General features: G+C 44.8%; 1 protein-coding gene across 2 annotated transcripts in view; it reads right to left on the bottom strand.

The window, feature by feature from the left end:
- CARD11 (caspase recruitment domain family member 11) overlaps positions 1 to 14,957 on the bottom strand; it is a 137,933-nt gene that overhangs the window by 39,726 nt on the left and 83,250 nt on the right. For both annotated transcript variants that reach the window (XM_032755777.2, XM_032755778.2), the window contains exons 2-3: positions 11,789 to 11,920; positions 1,556 to 1,768 (exon numbers count right to left, since the gene is read on the bottom strand). In XM_032755777.2, coding sequence (XP_032611668.1) covers positions 1,556 to 1,768; positions 11,789 to 11,795 — 220 coding nt within the window. In that variant the 5' untranslated portion in view covers positions 11,796 to 11,920. The remainder of the gene's footprint in view (positions 1 to 1,555; positions 1,769 to 11,788; positions 11,921 to 14,957) is intronic.

The following is a 14,957-nucleotide window of genomic DNA, read 5'->3' on the forward strand; positions in this document are numbered from 1 at the left end:
TGGACTTGTGTCCTTCAATCAACTCTGAGAAGACAGTCTCCCCACATTCTATCACTTCTGAGTTGTATCTTGGAGCCCAGATGACGTAAATCAAAGTGCCAGGACGTCCGCAGGGATTCGGTGAGCATTCGTTTTCTTTTTCTAATAAACTGGTAGAACCAGGATAAATGGAATTGCTGCCCCAGTTTTGAAGAGTTTCCCAACTGACCAGGGCCAAAATGAACCACGTAGGCACCAGGTCTTCTATGACTGAAGGAGGTTGGAAGCACGATAAAAATTATGGGATAATATATGGTTCTCTGGGATTGAGAGCAGGAAGATAAATCTTTGGGTGAGGGGCTAGGAAAAATCATAGGAAGCAGGGATAGTTCTAGATTTTTCTTTGGGACTATTACACAACTTGGAAACACCTTAAATGTAATTTCCCCAGCTGGTCCCAGTTTCTATACTATTGATTCCACTTATTGCTTACATTTCTGGGCCCTTCCTTAAACATTTTATTTTCAGATATTCTTCTGAGATACAGAAGAAGAAAGGTAGGTCTTAAAACTTGACCTTTTCCCTAGGATGGACAGAAGAAATAAATTTGATGTTATGTCAACTCCGATTGTTTGGTGAAGCCGCCTGCAGTACTGTTTTGAGAAACATTCCAAAGTTACATCCAAACTCAGTGGGAAAGCATGCTGATTAGTGATGTCTGCCATGGATGCCAGAGAGTCGCAGCTGATGAGCCACTTACCACCAGCCACGCTGGGGGACAGTGATTATCAAACCTTCTAAACTGATCCATAGAAAGAAAAACATTTAACATTGTGGTCTGGTGACCATAAACAAAGATAACTCTACAAGTACATGTGTATACACATGTACATAATATAAAATTAAAACAAGCTTCACAAACCATATTTATTATCTTTAGTGAATATGATAAAGTGTCCTACCCACCCCCCCGGAAGTCAGGCTAGAAAAGCCTGTAGAACCCTTCTCGGAATAATATTTTTAAACAGATAAAGTACATCAGATTACAAAAGAAACCAATTATAATAAAATCCAGTTATCAAATATTAAATAAATTTGTGTTTCAGTAACGGACTTCTTTATTAATGCATTAAATAACAAGACTTCTTGGCAGGTCTAATAAGTACTGTAATTTTGAAAGAGAGATGAGTGTAAGTGGCATTTTGAGAGATTTGCAGTAGCTGTAGTGATAGGAAGAGATCTGTAATTTTCATTGTTGCCTAAGTCACAAGAATTACTAATCACTCCTGTAATTTGTGGCTTCCTGACATTTGCAATCGAGGGCAATGCTAAATTGCAGTTGAGGTTGGTAAAATAAAGATGGCATTTCTTCCCCCCTCCCAGTTTATGGATCCTTTGAGTTCTATACACAGACAGCTTGAGTTCTATACACAAATGGGTAGGTAATGGTCTGTGGACCCCAGTTTAAAAATCCCTGACCTAGAGCAACTTCATTTTGGTACAGCTACCAAAGGGTATGTCTGGAAGTTGCGTGTGCGGTAGCCCTCCCTCTCCTGCAAAGAGGTCCTAAGGTTACCTGCTCGGTTGATCTTGGATGGCAGCATAGGAGCATTAAGCACTTCATCTTCATCCTGCTCATCAATGACCTTACACTGACGCAGGTAGGGCGTGAGCTTGGCAGGGTTGATATAGCGGCTGAGCATGTGCCGGTTACACTCCACATTCTCCCACAAGGCGTCCTCTTCATCCTTCAGCGTCTCCATGTAGTCATCCATCTCTGGCCCTCCTCCTTTTAGACATAAACCCCAACAAGCTTAATAAAACAGTCTTACTGGAACAGCTCTATAAACTCCTCTGGAGTGATCTCTAGAATATATTAAGTTAAAAAAAGTCCTGTACAGTAAAGTATATATGGCATTTTACCTTTTGTCTAAGAAAGGGGGTATGAATATAAAAATATATATTTCCTTATATACTAAACATAAACAATGGAAGTTTAAGCCATAAATTTTTAAAAAGATTATTTATAGGGCAGAGAAGGAAAATCCTGTGGTTGAAGTCTACCCTTTCTGTCCAAGTTTTTATGTCTTACTAAAAATGTATAGTTCCCTAAACCATATATACTATTGGCTTTTGTTTTAAAATTTCACATAAATGGTGTCATACTGTATATTTCCTTTTTCAACATGTTTTTCTGCCTCTACATTTTTTTTTGAGATTTATCTAGGTGGATACATATAGATCTAAGTCATTCATTTTTAAAAATAGCTTTATTGTGATATAATTCACATAGCATACAAGTTACCTTTTTAATATGTTCAATTCAATGATTTTAGTATATTCACAGAGTTGTGCAACCACCACCACAATCAATTTAAAATCATTTCCGTAATTTCAAAAAGAAGCTCCACGCCCTTTATTAGCCACTCTCAATTTCCCTCTAATCCCTGCCCCTCCAGCCCCGTGTAACCACTAGTTCACCTTCTGTCTGTATAGATTTGCCTTTTCTGTACATTTTATACAAGTGAAATCCTACAATTTATGGTCTTTCATGGCTGGCTTCTTTCACTCAGCAACTTTTCAAGGTTTGTTCCTGTTGTAGCATGTATCAGGACTTCATTTATTTTAAATTGCTCAGTGATTTTTTCATTGCGTGGACACGCCACATTTTGCTTCTCTGTTCATTCACTAATGGACATTTGAATTGTTTCTACCTTTTGTCTATTATGAACAATGCTGCTATGAACATTCATGTAAAAGTTTTTGTGTGACTGTATGTTTTTATTTCCCTTGGGTAGATACATAGGAGTGGATTGTTAGGCCATATGGCAACTCTATATTTAACATTTTGAGGAATTGCCAAACTGTTTTCCAAAGCAGCTGCATCATTTTACATTGCCACCAGCAAGCCATGAGGGTTTTAATTCCTCCATATTCTTGCTAACACTTGTTATTGTGTGTCTTTTTTATTACAGCTCTCCTACTGAGTGTGAAGTAGCATCTCATTGTGGTTTTGATTTGCATTTCCCTAATGACTAACAATATTGAGCATCTTTTCATGTGCATATTGGCCATTTGTGTGCATTGAGAAATGTCTATTCAAATCCTTTGCCCATTTTAAAATTGTGTTGTTTGTCTTTTTATTATTGAGTTGTAGGATTTTGTTATGTATTCTGGATGCAAGCCACTTATCAAATATATCACTTGCAAATATTTTCTCCCATTCTGTCAGTTGTCTTTTCACTTTCTTAAAAGCATTGTTTGTAGCACAAAAGTGTTAAATTTTGAGGCAGTCCAATTTATTTATTTTTTCTTTTTTTCACTTGTGCTGTTGGTATGTATCCAAAACACCATTGTCTAACTCAAGATGATGAAGACTTACTCCTGTTTTTTTCCTTTGAATATTATACCTTAGTTTTTACATTGAGGATGATCCATTTTGAGTTAATTTTTGTGTATGGTGTGAGGTAGGGGTCCAACTGCATTCTTTTATGTGTGGATGTCCAGTTATCCAAGCACAGTTTGTTTGAAAAGACTATTCTTTCCCCACTGAATGGTCTTGCTACCCTTGTTGACAATCAACTGACCATAAAAGTAAACATTTGCTTTTGCACTATTGATTCTATTCCATTCATCTATATGTGTACCCTTATGCCAGTACTACATTGTCTTGATTACTGAAGATTTGTAGATTTGTAGTAGGCCTTGAAATTGGGAAGTATGAGTCTCCCAACCTTGTTCTTTTTCAAGATTGTTTTGGCTACTAGGTGCCTTTTACCTAATTTTAGGATTAGGAAGTCAATTTCTGCAAAAAAGGCAGTTGGTATTTTGGTAGTAAATCTGCTGAATATGTAGATCAATTTGGAGAGTACTGCTACCTAACAATATTAAATCTTCTGATCTATGAACATGGGGATGTCTTTCTTTAAATCTTCTTTAATTTCTTTCAGCAATGTTTCATAGTTTTCAGTGTACAAGTCTTACACTTCTTTTGTTAAATATATTCCTAAGTATTTCATTATTTTTGATGACACAAGTGGGAGTTTTTTTCTTAATTTCATTTGTGGGATATTCATTGCTGGTCTATAGATATATAATTTATTTTTGTATATTGACCTTGTATTCTGCAACCTTGTGAAGTCATTTATTAGTTCTGTTAGTTTGTTAGAGATACCTTATGATATCCTATATATAAGATCATGTCATTTGCAGATAAAGGTAGTTTTACTTCTGTCTTTCCAATCTGGGTGCGTCTTATTTCTCTTCCTTGCCTAATTGCTCTGGCTAAAATACCTCTAGTACAATGTTAGATAGAAGTGTTGACAGCAGGAACCCTTGCTTTGTTACTGATGTTAGCGGACAGCATCCAATCTTTCACTGTCAAGTATGACATTAGCTGTAGGCTTTTGCTTTTGTTTTTAAGATAGATGTCCTTTATCAGGTTGAGGAAGTTTTCTTACTTTCTTGGTTTATTGAATGTTTTTATCCTGAAAGGGTTCTTGATTTTGTCAGATGCTTTTTCTGCATTTATTGAGGCTGCCATGTGGTTTTTGTTTTTTATTCTATTGATAGGGTTACACTACCTGACTTTCAGATGTTAAACCAACCTTGTATTCCTGGCATAAATCCCAGGTAGTCATGGTATATAATTCTTTTTATATGTTGCTGGATTCAATTAGCTAGTTTTTTAAAATAGGATTTTTGCATTCATATTCATAAGAGATATTGGTCTGTAGTTTTCTTTTCCTGTGATGTCATTGTCTGGTTTTGATATCAGGGTATATCAGGGTACTTCTTTTCCTGTGATGTCATTGTCTGGTTTTGATATTGGCCTCAGAATGATTTAGGAAGTGTTTGTTCCTCTTTTGCTTTTTGGAAGAGGCTTTTAAGAATTGATATTAATTTTTCTTTTGTTTGGTAGAACTTACAAGTGAAGACATCTGGGCATGGGCTTTTCTTTGTGGATTATTTTTACAAATTCAGCCTCCTTACTTATTACAGGTCTGTTCATATTTTCGTTTGTCTTGAGCCAGTTTTAGTAGTTTGTGTCTTTCTAGGAATTTGTCCATTATATCTAAGTTATCTAATTTATTGGCAGCAATTGCTCACAGTTCCCTTCATACTTCTTTTTATCTCTATAAGTTCAGTTATAATTTTCCCTCTTTCATTTCTGATTCTAGTAATTTGCATCTTCTCTCTTATTTTGTTGATATATCAAAGAACCAACTTTTGGCTTCATTAATTCTCTGTATTCCTTTTCTATTCTCAGGTTCATTTGCTTCTGCCCTAGTCCTGATTATTTCCTTTATTTTCCTTGCTTTAGGTTTAGTTAGCTCTTCTTTTTCTACTTTTGTAAGGGAGGAGGTAAAACTGCCTTTGCAAAAGTTATAACAGAAAATTCTGACAGTGAAAGAGATCTGACTAACCAATTCCATCTTGCTTCTAACCTCCAAGCAGTCCTTGTTCATTCCTGGGCAGAGGCCAAACTAACTTTGGGAGGAACTTAGTTCATAGATTAATGTATTATTCTGCTGCTGTCAGACGGTGTGTACTACAGATGTCTGTTAGGTCTAGTTTTTTTTTTTTTTTTTTTTTTGATACAGAGCCTCCCTCTGTCACCCAGGCTGGAGTGCAGTGGTGCAATCTTGGCTCACTCCAACTTCTGCTTCCTGGGTTCCAGCCAGCACGTCTGGCTAATTTTTGTATTTTTAGTAGAGACAGGGCTTTGCCATGTTGGCCAGGCTGGTCTCGAATTCCTGACCTCAAGTGATCCACCTGCTTTGGCCTCCCAAAATGCTGGGATTACAGGTGTGAGCCACCACGCCCAGCCAGGTCTGGTTTGTTTATAGTGTTGTGCAAGTTTCTTATGTGTTGATCTTCTGCCTAGTTGTTCTATCCATTATTCAAAGTAAAGTAATAACGTATTTGACTCTTTTTTTTTTTGAGACAGAATCTCACTCTGTCACCCAGGTTGGAGTGCAATGGCATGATCTTGGTTCACCGCAACCTCCGCCTCCCGGGTTCAAGTGATTCTCCTGCCTCAGCCTCCTGAGTAGCTGGGATTACAGGCGCCTGTCACCACACCTGGCTAATTTTGTATTTTTAGTAGAGACAGGGTTTCTCCATGTTGGCCAGGCTGGTCTCGAACTCCTGACCTCAGGTGATGTACCCGCCTCAGCCTCCCAAAGTGCTGGGACTACAGGCATGAGCCACCACTCTTGGCCAATTTGAGATATTTCAAGTGGGATTTTGTTCCCTGCAACCAAAGTGCCTTGAGTAAAAATATCTATTTTCTGTCATGAGCAAAAGTTGGATTTAAAGTAATTAAAAATGAGGATTTGGTCTCCATTGAATCCGATGAACTTTGTGTAGATGATAACCTCCTTAGTTCACTGCCTTAAGTCCTGACTTCTATGAGTCTTTTGCTAACACATGGCAATGGCTACCTGGGTCAAAGCCAGCAACAGCATAGACATGCCCACAACAATGGCTCATTCTGACAACATGACCACGTGATCATTTGCATTCACAAAGGAAAATGTACTTGCTTTTATTATTTTCAAGAAGTGGACAGCCTAAGAATTTTATTCAATGAATTATTTATTGACTAGGTGGCAGGCACTGCTGGTGTCTCTCCACACTACCCCCGACTTCCTGCTAACAGAATCCTTTTTTTTTTTTGTCCCAAATGCCAGGCAGTCTGATGCTTTAGGGAGGCTGAATATCTTTTGAGCTGCAAAGAGTGGCCCTCGTTTGGTCTCTACCAGTAGTGTAGAAACAAGCAGGTGAAGTGCTTTTGGCCATGCAACCTGCAGGAACATGCACTGGGGGCGGCTCTGGAGGTTTTCCTTGATCTTTAACAGGGACACCTTGTCCTTGGGCTTTTGGCTGTGAGTGTATAAAGGTGGATGTGATGGTTTGGGTCACTGCACCTCAGCCTGTACCCCTCAGGTGACATCAAGGACTGAGGGTCTTTCCAGCTCTCTGCTCTGCCATCCTGAGGATTCACCCTCAGGATGGCAGGGCAGGGGACTGGAAAGACCCTCGTTCCTTGATGTCACCTCCTGGGCACTGAATTAACCAGCACTGGGCCCCTCCCACCTCTGGACTCCTGTAAGATATAAATGTTCTTTGCCCCAAGCCTTGTGAAGTTGGGTCTACTGTGATTTGTAGCCCAAAGCCTCCTAACTAGTAAAGACATCTACTTAGTACAAAGACTTGCTCAGCACCATGAATGCACAAGACAGCTGAAAGGCAGGTGTTAAGAAGCTTATACTTTTTGCGGGGTCAGAAGGCACATGCCTAGGAGTTAAACAGCAGCTCAAGGCAAGAAGACAGGCAAGTCTAGATGGACCAAGAAGCATTTCTTACCAGCTTTCATGAACAAGGAGGTTGTAGTTGGCACATGCCAACCACCTGTTACAAGAGTGCTCAGTGACACAGAAAGCCTTCCTCCCGGGACCCGGGTGACCTGGGGCAGCCACCTCAGTGGCCTGTCAGCTAAGCAGTAAATAACTAGGGCAAAATCTTCTTTCCAGAGCAGAGATGAAAGGGACCCTCCTACCTCGTCGTAGCTCTCTGCAGCCTTGACCTCCCAGGCTCCAGCAATCCTCCCACCTCAGCCTCCTAAGTAGCTGGGACTATAGGCACACACCACCATGCCCAGCTAAGAGACCTTTCTACCTCAGATGCAGTGAAATCACAGACCCTGGATCTCGTTGAAACCTGTCCCATCATTAATTCCCCTGTGCAGCACAGTTGCTTAGCAACCAGGGGTGAAGTTGAACTTGGGAAAGTGGACCAGTTTGTGAGTGCCTGGAGTGAAAGGGCCTCTTCAACCTCAGCCGACTTGAGTGAGAACTGGCTCTGTGCTGAGCACTGTGCTGGGAACAGAGGGTGCAAAGACGTTTCCCACACAGCCCCTGAGTTGCAAGCTTCTCAGAGGTTGGTGGTAAGTGTCAGCCGCCCACACAAGCCCCGGTGGGAGGAACAGCATCCTCTGGAACCCTGCAGATAGGGCAGCCGCACGCCCTGCTGGCAGAACAGGAAGTGCTTCCCCTCTGGGCTGCCCACATGCCAGGCACTGTGCCTGACCCTTTATAGAAATTATCTCATTTGGCTGGGCATGGTGATTACACCTGTAATCCCAGCACAGGTGGGATTGGGAGGCCGAGGTGGGCAGATCACTTGAGGTCAGGAGTTCGAGACCAGGCTGGCCAACATGGTGAAACCCCATCTCTGCTAAAAATACAAAACATCAGCTGAGCATGATGGCGGGTGCCTGTAGTCCAAGTTACTCAGTAGGCAGAGGCAAGAGAATCACTTGAACCCGGGAGGCAGAGTTTGCAGTGAACCCAGATCGTTCTACTGCACTCCAGCCCTGGCAACAGAGCAAGACTCTGTCTCTAAAAAAAAAAAAAAAAAAAAAAAAAAAAAAAAAAAGAAATAATCTCATTTAATGACCACAGAGGCTCTGAGAGATGGATGTGCTCATCCTTGTTTTGTAGACAAGGAAACCAAGAAGCAGAGAGCCCTAGCAACTTGCTGAGGGTCACCCAGCAAGTCTAACTGGGATTCCAGCCCAGACCTCCTCCACGTGAAGACCTCCCTGAGGTTCCCCTCCTTAGAGAGCTGGGAGCATTTTGAGTGGGAGTTTGCTAGGCAGAGGGAGAGGCAAGATAAAGCAGCCTGGTGAAGGGTGAGTTCATCTCACAAAGACCTGGAGCCATGATCTGGGAGCACCTGTTCTCACTTGGAGTGACACAGTAAGGACACTATTGCACCTCTGTCCCCAGTAGGGGCTCACATGCAGACATTTGTTACTGTATGAAAAAAACCTGCAAGGATTAGAAAACAAGTTGGTTTTACATAGTAGGGTTGAACGTGCAGAACACACATGCCAGGAGTCCCTTCTAGATATCATCCCTAGAGAAATTCTACTCGTGTGCATCCAGAGACCTGTACAAGAATGTTCAACAGCAGCACCATGTATCCAAAACCAGAAACCACACACACACCTCGTGCAACAGCGTGGATAAATAAACTGTGTATTCAGCGCTGGCACACTCCCCAGCAGTGAACATGGAAAGAAATATGACCATGTGCATAAGCACAGATGCACCCCAGGAACATGATGCTGAGTGAAAAAGCAAGCCACAGAAGATGCATGGTATAAAACCATCTATAAGTACTTCAAAAACAGGCTGGGCACAGTGGCTCACACCTATAATCTCAGCACTTTGGGAGGCCCAGCTGGGAGGATTGCTTGAGGCCAGAAGTTTGAGACCAGCCTGGAAAACACAGCGAGACCCTATCTCTACAAAAAATAAAAACAAAGTAGCTGGGCATGGTGGCACACGCCTGTAGTCCCAGCTACTTGGGAGGCGGGAGGATCACTTGAGCCTAAGAGATGGAGGCTGCAACGAACTATGATCGCACCACTACATTCCAGCCTGGGAAAAAGTGAGACCCTGTCTCTAAAAAATTTAAAAATATATATATATATGTAAAACAAGGCTGAGTGAGATGGCTCATGCCTGAAATCCCAGCACTTTGGGAGGCCGAGAGGGGAGACTGGGAGTTTGAGGCCGGGAGTTTGAGGCCAGACTGGATGATATAGCAAGACCCCACCTCTACAAAAAAATAAAAACTTAGCTGGGTGTGGGGTTGCGTGCTTGTAGTCCCAGCTACCCAGAGGGCTGAGACGGAAGGATTGCTTAAGCCCAGGAGGTCGAGGCTGCAGGGAGGTATCATCATACTGCTGCACTCCAGCCTGGGAGATAGAGCAAAACCCTGTCTCAAAAATAATTTTTTTTTTTAAACATACGAAACAAAACCCTACTGTTAAGGATATACGGCAAAACTACACCAAGAAACAAGGGGACTGATAAAAATCAGAATGGTGGCTTCCCGTGGGGAGGGGCAGCCAGACAGATGTGACCTCGGAAGGTCCCCTGGGGACACTGATGACACAGGGAATTATGTTATGCTTCAACTGGATACATGAGTGTCTGTTTCATTGTTCTCTGTCTCATAGATACACATTATATATACATATTTATATGTATGAAATATTTCATGGAAAAAATCTATGGAGAGCGTAGCTAGCCTCAAAAGAAAAAAAATGTCTCAGACACAATTCGAAATGTATTTTCCCTTCTAACACTTCCCTCTAACTCAGCCTGACTCAGCCTCATCACCGAGGATGAACCCAGTGGCTCTGTCAAGCTCTGGGAAGTTTCTTTGAAGGCAGTTTTCTCAGAAATGTGCCCGGAGGCCCTGAGGCTCTGAACTTTAACAGCCTTGCAGGTTGGATGGCCCGTCCCTACCTAAGTCTTAGCCGGAGCTTGTCGCAACTTGCAACTCGAACGCAGCCTTCAGCAGGGTTTGACTTCCAGTGTGAGACAGGTCCTAGGCCACACCAGTCTCTCTGCAAATGGCTGAAAGGCAAGTGCCAGGCCCCCAGGCCAGGCACCACAGGAAGGGCTGCGTTGCTCACCTTCCCTGGGAAGCAAAGGACCAGGAGGTGACCCACCCGAGGACGAATTCCATGAGAGCTGCTGGCCTCACGTCCCAACTCACTCATTCAAGGCCTCTACTGTGGCTTCCTCTTGCTGTTATGATAAAGTTCCAATCTTTTTTTTTTTTTTGAGATAGGGTCTTGCTCTGTTGCCCAGGCTGGAGTGCAGTGGCATGATCTCAGCTCACAGCAGCCTCTGCCTCCTGAGCTCAAGCAACCCTCCTGCCTCCACCTACTGAGTAGCTGGGACCACAGGCAAACACCACCATGCCCAGCTAATATTTTAAAAATTATTTTTGTAGAGGTGGGGTCTTGCTATGTTGCCCAGGCTGGTCTCAAACTCCTGGGCTCGAGTGATCTTCCCGCCTTGGACTCCCAAAGTGCTGGAATTACAGGCATGACCACCATGCCAAGCCATGTTCAACTTTTTTTTTTTTTTTTTTTTGAGAGATAGAGTCTTGCTCTTTCACCCAGCCTGGAGTGCAGTGGCACCATCTCGGCTCACTGCAGCCTCAGCCTCCTGGGTTCAAGTGATTCTCCTGCCTCAGCCTCCTGAGTAGGGGGGATTACAGATGCCCACCACCATGGCTGGCTAATTTTTGTATTTTTTGTAGAGACGGGGTTTCACCATATTGGCCAGGCTGGTCTCGAACTCTCAACCTCAGATGATCCACCTGCCTCGGCCTCCCAAAGTGCTGGGATTTACAGGTGTAAGCCACTGTGCCTGGCCCATGTTCAACATTTTGATCTTGATCTTCAGGCCCTGCGAGGTTTGCTTTCTGCCAGCCCCTCAATCTTATCACAACTGCATCCCCAGCCTGCCAGCCTTTTCTCTGATTGTCTCCCAAGCTCCGATTAGTGTCAGAGCCTGATCCCTGCCCCTCTCTCCCTTCACTACTCCTGCCCCTCCACCAAGTCTCAGGTCACTCTCACTTGCCTTTTTTCCAATATAAAGGAACGGCCAGGCACAGTGTCTCCTGCCTGTAATCTCAGTGCTTTGGGAGGCAGAGGCAGGGAGATCGCTTGAGGCCAGGAGTTTGAGACCAGTCTGGGGAACAGAGCAAGGCCCTGTCTCTACAAAAAGATTTAAAAATTCACCAGATTTGGTTGTGTGTGCATGTGGTCCCACCTACTTGGGAGGCTAAAATGGGAGGATCACTTGAGCCAAGGAGGTGCAGGGCTGCAGTGTGTTATGATCACGTCACTGCATTCCAGCCCCAGTGATAGAACAAGACCCTGTCTCTCCATAATATATAGAGAGGTATAGAGCGGGTAACAGATGCCGAGTACCTGGCATGGAGGGGTGCTCACACACAGGGGCTGCTATCCTGCCATTGGGGTGTGACTTCTACACTTCCTGGCCGGATCTCGTCTTCCCTCGAGCCAGGCTCCCGTTGCATCTGGACTTGCAATGCTCGGGATCTGAAAAGGAAGCGATAATCAGCCTTGAAGCAGGAGGCGGAGGATGGAGAGAAAGGGAACCGTTCTGGGATCGAAGGGATATTCTGCTTTGGAAGAAAAGGCCAGAAAGTCCTGAGGGGCGTGTCACCCTGGATGACATTGGCAGAGTGGACCACACCAGGGGCTGCAGGGGGAGAAGGGCTTCTGTCCCACCCCGGGGAGTGGGCAGCCTGGGAGGCCACTGACCCGGGTCGTGACACCCCTGGGGATGGGGAGGAGGGAAGATGGCAGCCTTGGGCCTGCTCGTGGCCAGTGTGGAAGATCTTTGATGGAAAAGGCTTTGATGGAAACCTCTGCAGGCTGGAACCGCTCTAATCAACTGCTAATTCATTAGGTCAAAAGCAGCAAACCCCATTCCCAAACCCCGAAGAGTTCCTGTCACTGTGAATTATGTCTTTAGCCTCCAGCCTGCCATGGGTTTGGTCAGGAACACGCGGTAGCCCACACATGCTGTAATTTCCCAAGGCCGGTGTTCCTTACGGTGACTGACGAGGCCACCGCTAATGCCCCACTCAGCCATCCAGGAGCCCAGCTTGGGGTTTGGGTCTTTTGGGGAAGGGTCAGTTCTCCTTCTGTAGAAAGGAGGTCAGGATCTCACTCTGTTGCCCAGGCTGGAGTGCAGTGGGACAATCATGGTAAGAGGGAAATGTGGGGTTCAAACCCTGGTACGGTGGAAAGAGCCTTACACCCGTCCCCAAAGCTGCTTGGAACCCTGTGGGGGGCAGGCTTTAGGCAGCTGCTCTAGGACAGCTCCATTCAGGAGTGACAGGGACCCTGGGCCGCTGATGTTTAATCAGGGACTTGCTTGGTTTTGGCTTTGAAGGCTAATCACAGGTGACATGAGATTTCCCGGGGCTGACAGAAGCTGTTCCTGTCGGGCATCGGCTGGGCTTGGAGTGAACTGTCAGAGGCCTTCAGCCCCGGGGAGGTGGTGGCGACAGGCATCTCTGGAGGACACCATCTCCCTGGTCTCCTCACGGCCTCCCTGCTCTGTGGCTGGGACAGGGCCGGGGGCCGGGGGTGGGTGGGGAAGGGAATCACAGAACCAAGGGCCTCTGCAAAGGCAGCAGAGCAGTCCACAGGCCAGTCAGCAAACACAAAGGGAAATGACACCATCTGCATTTTTTAAAAAAGAGAATGTGTTTATCATTAGAAAAATAAAAGGCTTTAAAAAAATTGTAAGGAAGGCTTTAATTGTGGCCAGGCATGGTGGCTCATGCCTGTAATCTCAGCACTTTGAAAAGCTGAAGTGGGAGGATTGCTTGAGGTCAGGAGTTCAAGACCAGCTTGGGGGAACATAGCAAGACCCCATCTGTACCAAAAAAAAAAAAAATTATCTGGCCTGGTGGCATACACCTATAGTCTCAGCTACTCAAGAGGCTGAGGTGGAAGGATCGCTTGAGCCCAGGAGGTTGAGGCTGCAGTGAGCCATGATTGCACCACTGCACTCCAGCTGGGGTGACAGAGCAAGACCCTGTCTCAAAGAGAAAAAAAAGAAAGGTTTTAATTACAAGAAAGGAGAAACAGGGCTGGGTGCGGTGGCTCACACCTGTAATCTCAGCACTTTGGGAGGCTGAGGTGGGCAGATCAGCTGAGGTCGGGAGTTTGAGACCAGCCTGACCAACATGGTGAAGCTCTGTCTCTACTAAAAATACAGAAATTAGCTGGGCGTGGCGCATGCCTGTTGTCCCAGCTACTTGGGAGGTTAAGGCAAGAGAATTGCTTGAGCCGGGGGCGGAGGTTGCAGTGAGCCGAGATCACACCATCGCACTCCAGCCTGGGCTGCAAGAGCGAAACTCCGTCTCAAAAAAAAAAAAAAGGAGAAACAGGCTTGAACAACTACCCTTGCTGTTCTACCCCTACCCCCTACCCACTATGTCAATGTAGGTTGGGAAAACTGAGGTGCAAGAAAACCAGTACTGAGACTGGGCTGTTTCTGCCCTTAGAATTTTTGATGACAGCATTTGGGAACTTGGTCCTCAGGTCAGGGAAGATTTCTAGGATTAAAAGTCAATCTCTTGACCACTTGCAAGACTAGACTGGCTCACAGGTGTAACATGCAAGTGACCCAACACCATCCCTCGTGCTTACAGACTATCTGGTGTGTGCCAGACACTTCGTTAGGTGTCACTGACGAACCTCCGGAACTCTTTGAGGTAGGTGGTATCATCATCATCATCACCACCACCACTACCTTACCACCAAGAAAACAAAAGCTTAGAGAGGGCTGGGCACGGTGGGTCACACCTGTAATGCCAGCACTTTGGGAGGCCGAGGCGGGCAGATCACTTGAGCTCAGGAGTTCAAGACCAGCCTGGGCAACATGGCAAAACCCCGTCTTTACAAAAAACTAGCTGGGCGTGGTGGCACGTGCCTGTGGTCCCAGCTACTTGGGAGGCTGAGGCAGGAGGATCACTGCAGCCTGGGAGGTCGAGGCTACAGTGAGCCAAGATCATACCAGTGTACTCCAACCTGGGTAGCAGAGGGAGATCTCTGTCTCAAAAAAACAAAACAAAACAAAACAAACGCTCAGAGAGGTTCAAGTTCATAAAACTAGCATAAAGGTAGGATTTGGACCCAAGGTTCTCTGACTTCCCCTTGATTGCTACTATACAGCACTAGAATTGCTTTTTTTTTAAGTTTACCTTTTTAAAGGGCTGTAACCAGAAAGTATATGTGCAAAAGCTCCCTGAAATGTCACTTTTACATATAAGCTTAAGACAGAGTGAAAACCCTGCTCTAAGATGGCAGATATTGGCTCAAGGTTAAAAAGAAACTGGCTGGGTGTGGTGGCTCACGCCTATAATCCCAGCACTTTGGGAGACCCAGGCAGGTGGATCATGACATCAGGAGATCGAGACCATCCTATCCTGGCTAACATGGTGAAACCCTGCCTCTACTAAAAATGCAAAAAAATTAGCCAGGCATGGTGGCAGGCGCCTGTAATCCCAGCACTTTGGGAGGCTGAGGCGGGAGGATCACAAGGTCAGGAGATAGA

The sequence above is a fragment of the Hylobates moloch genome, unplaced genomic scaffold (assembly GCF_009828535.3).
Source record: "Hylobates moloch isolate HMO894 unplaced genomic scaffold, HMol_V3 SCAFFOLD_1, whole genome shotgun sequence".
In the NCBI taxonomy this organism is placed as follows: domain Eukaryota; kingdom Metazoa; phylum Chordata; class Mammalia; order Primates; family Hylobatidae; genus Hylobates; species Hylobates moloch.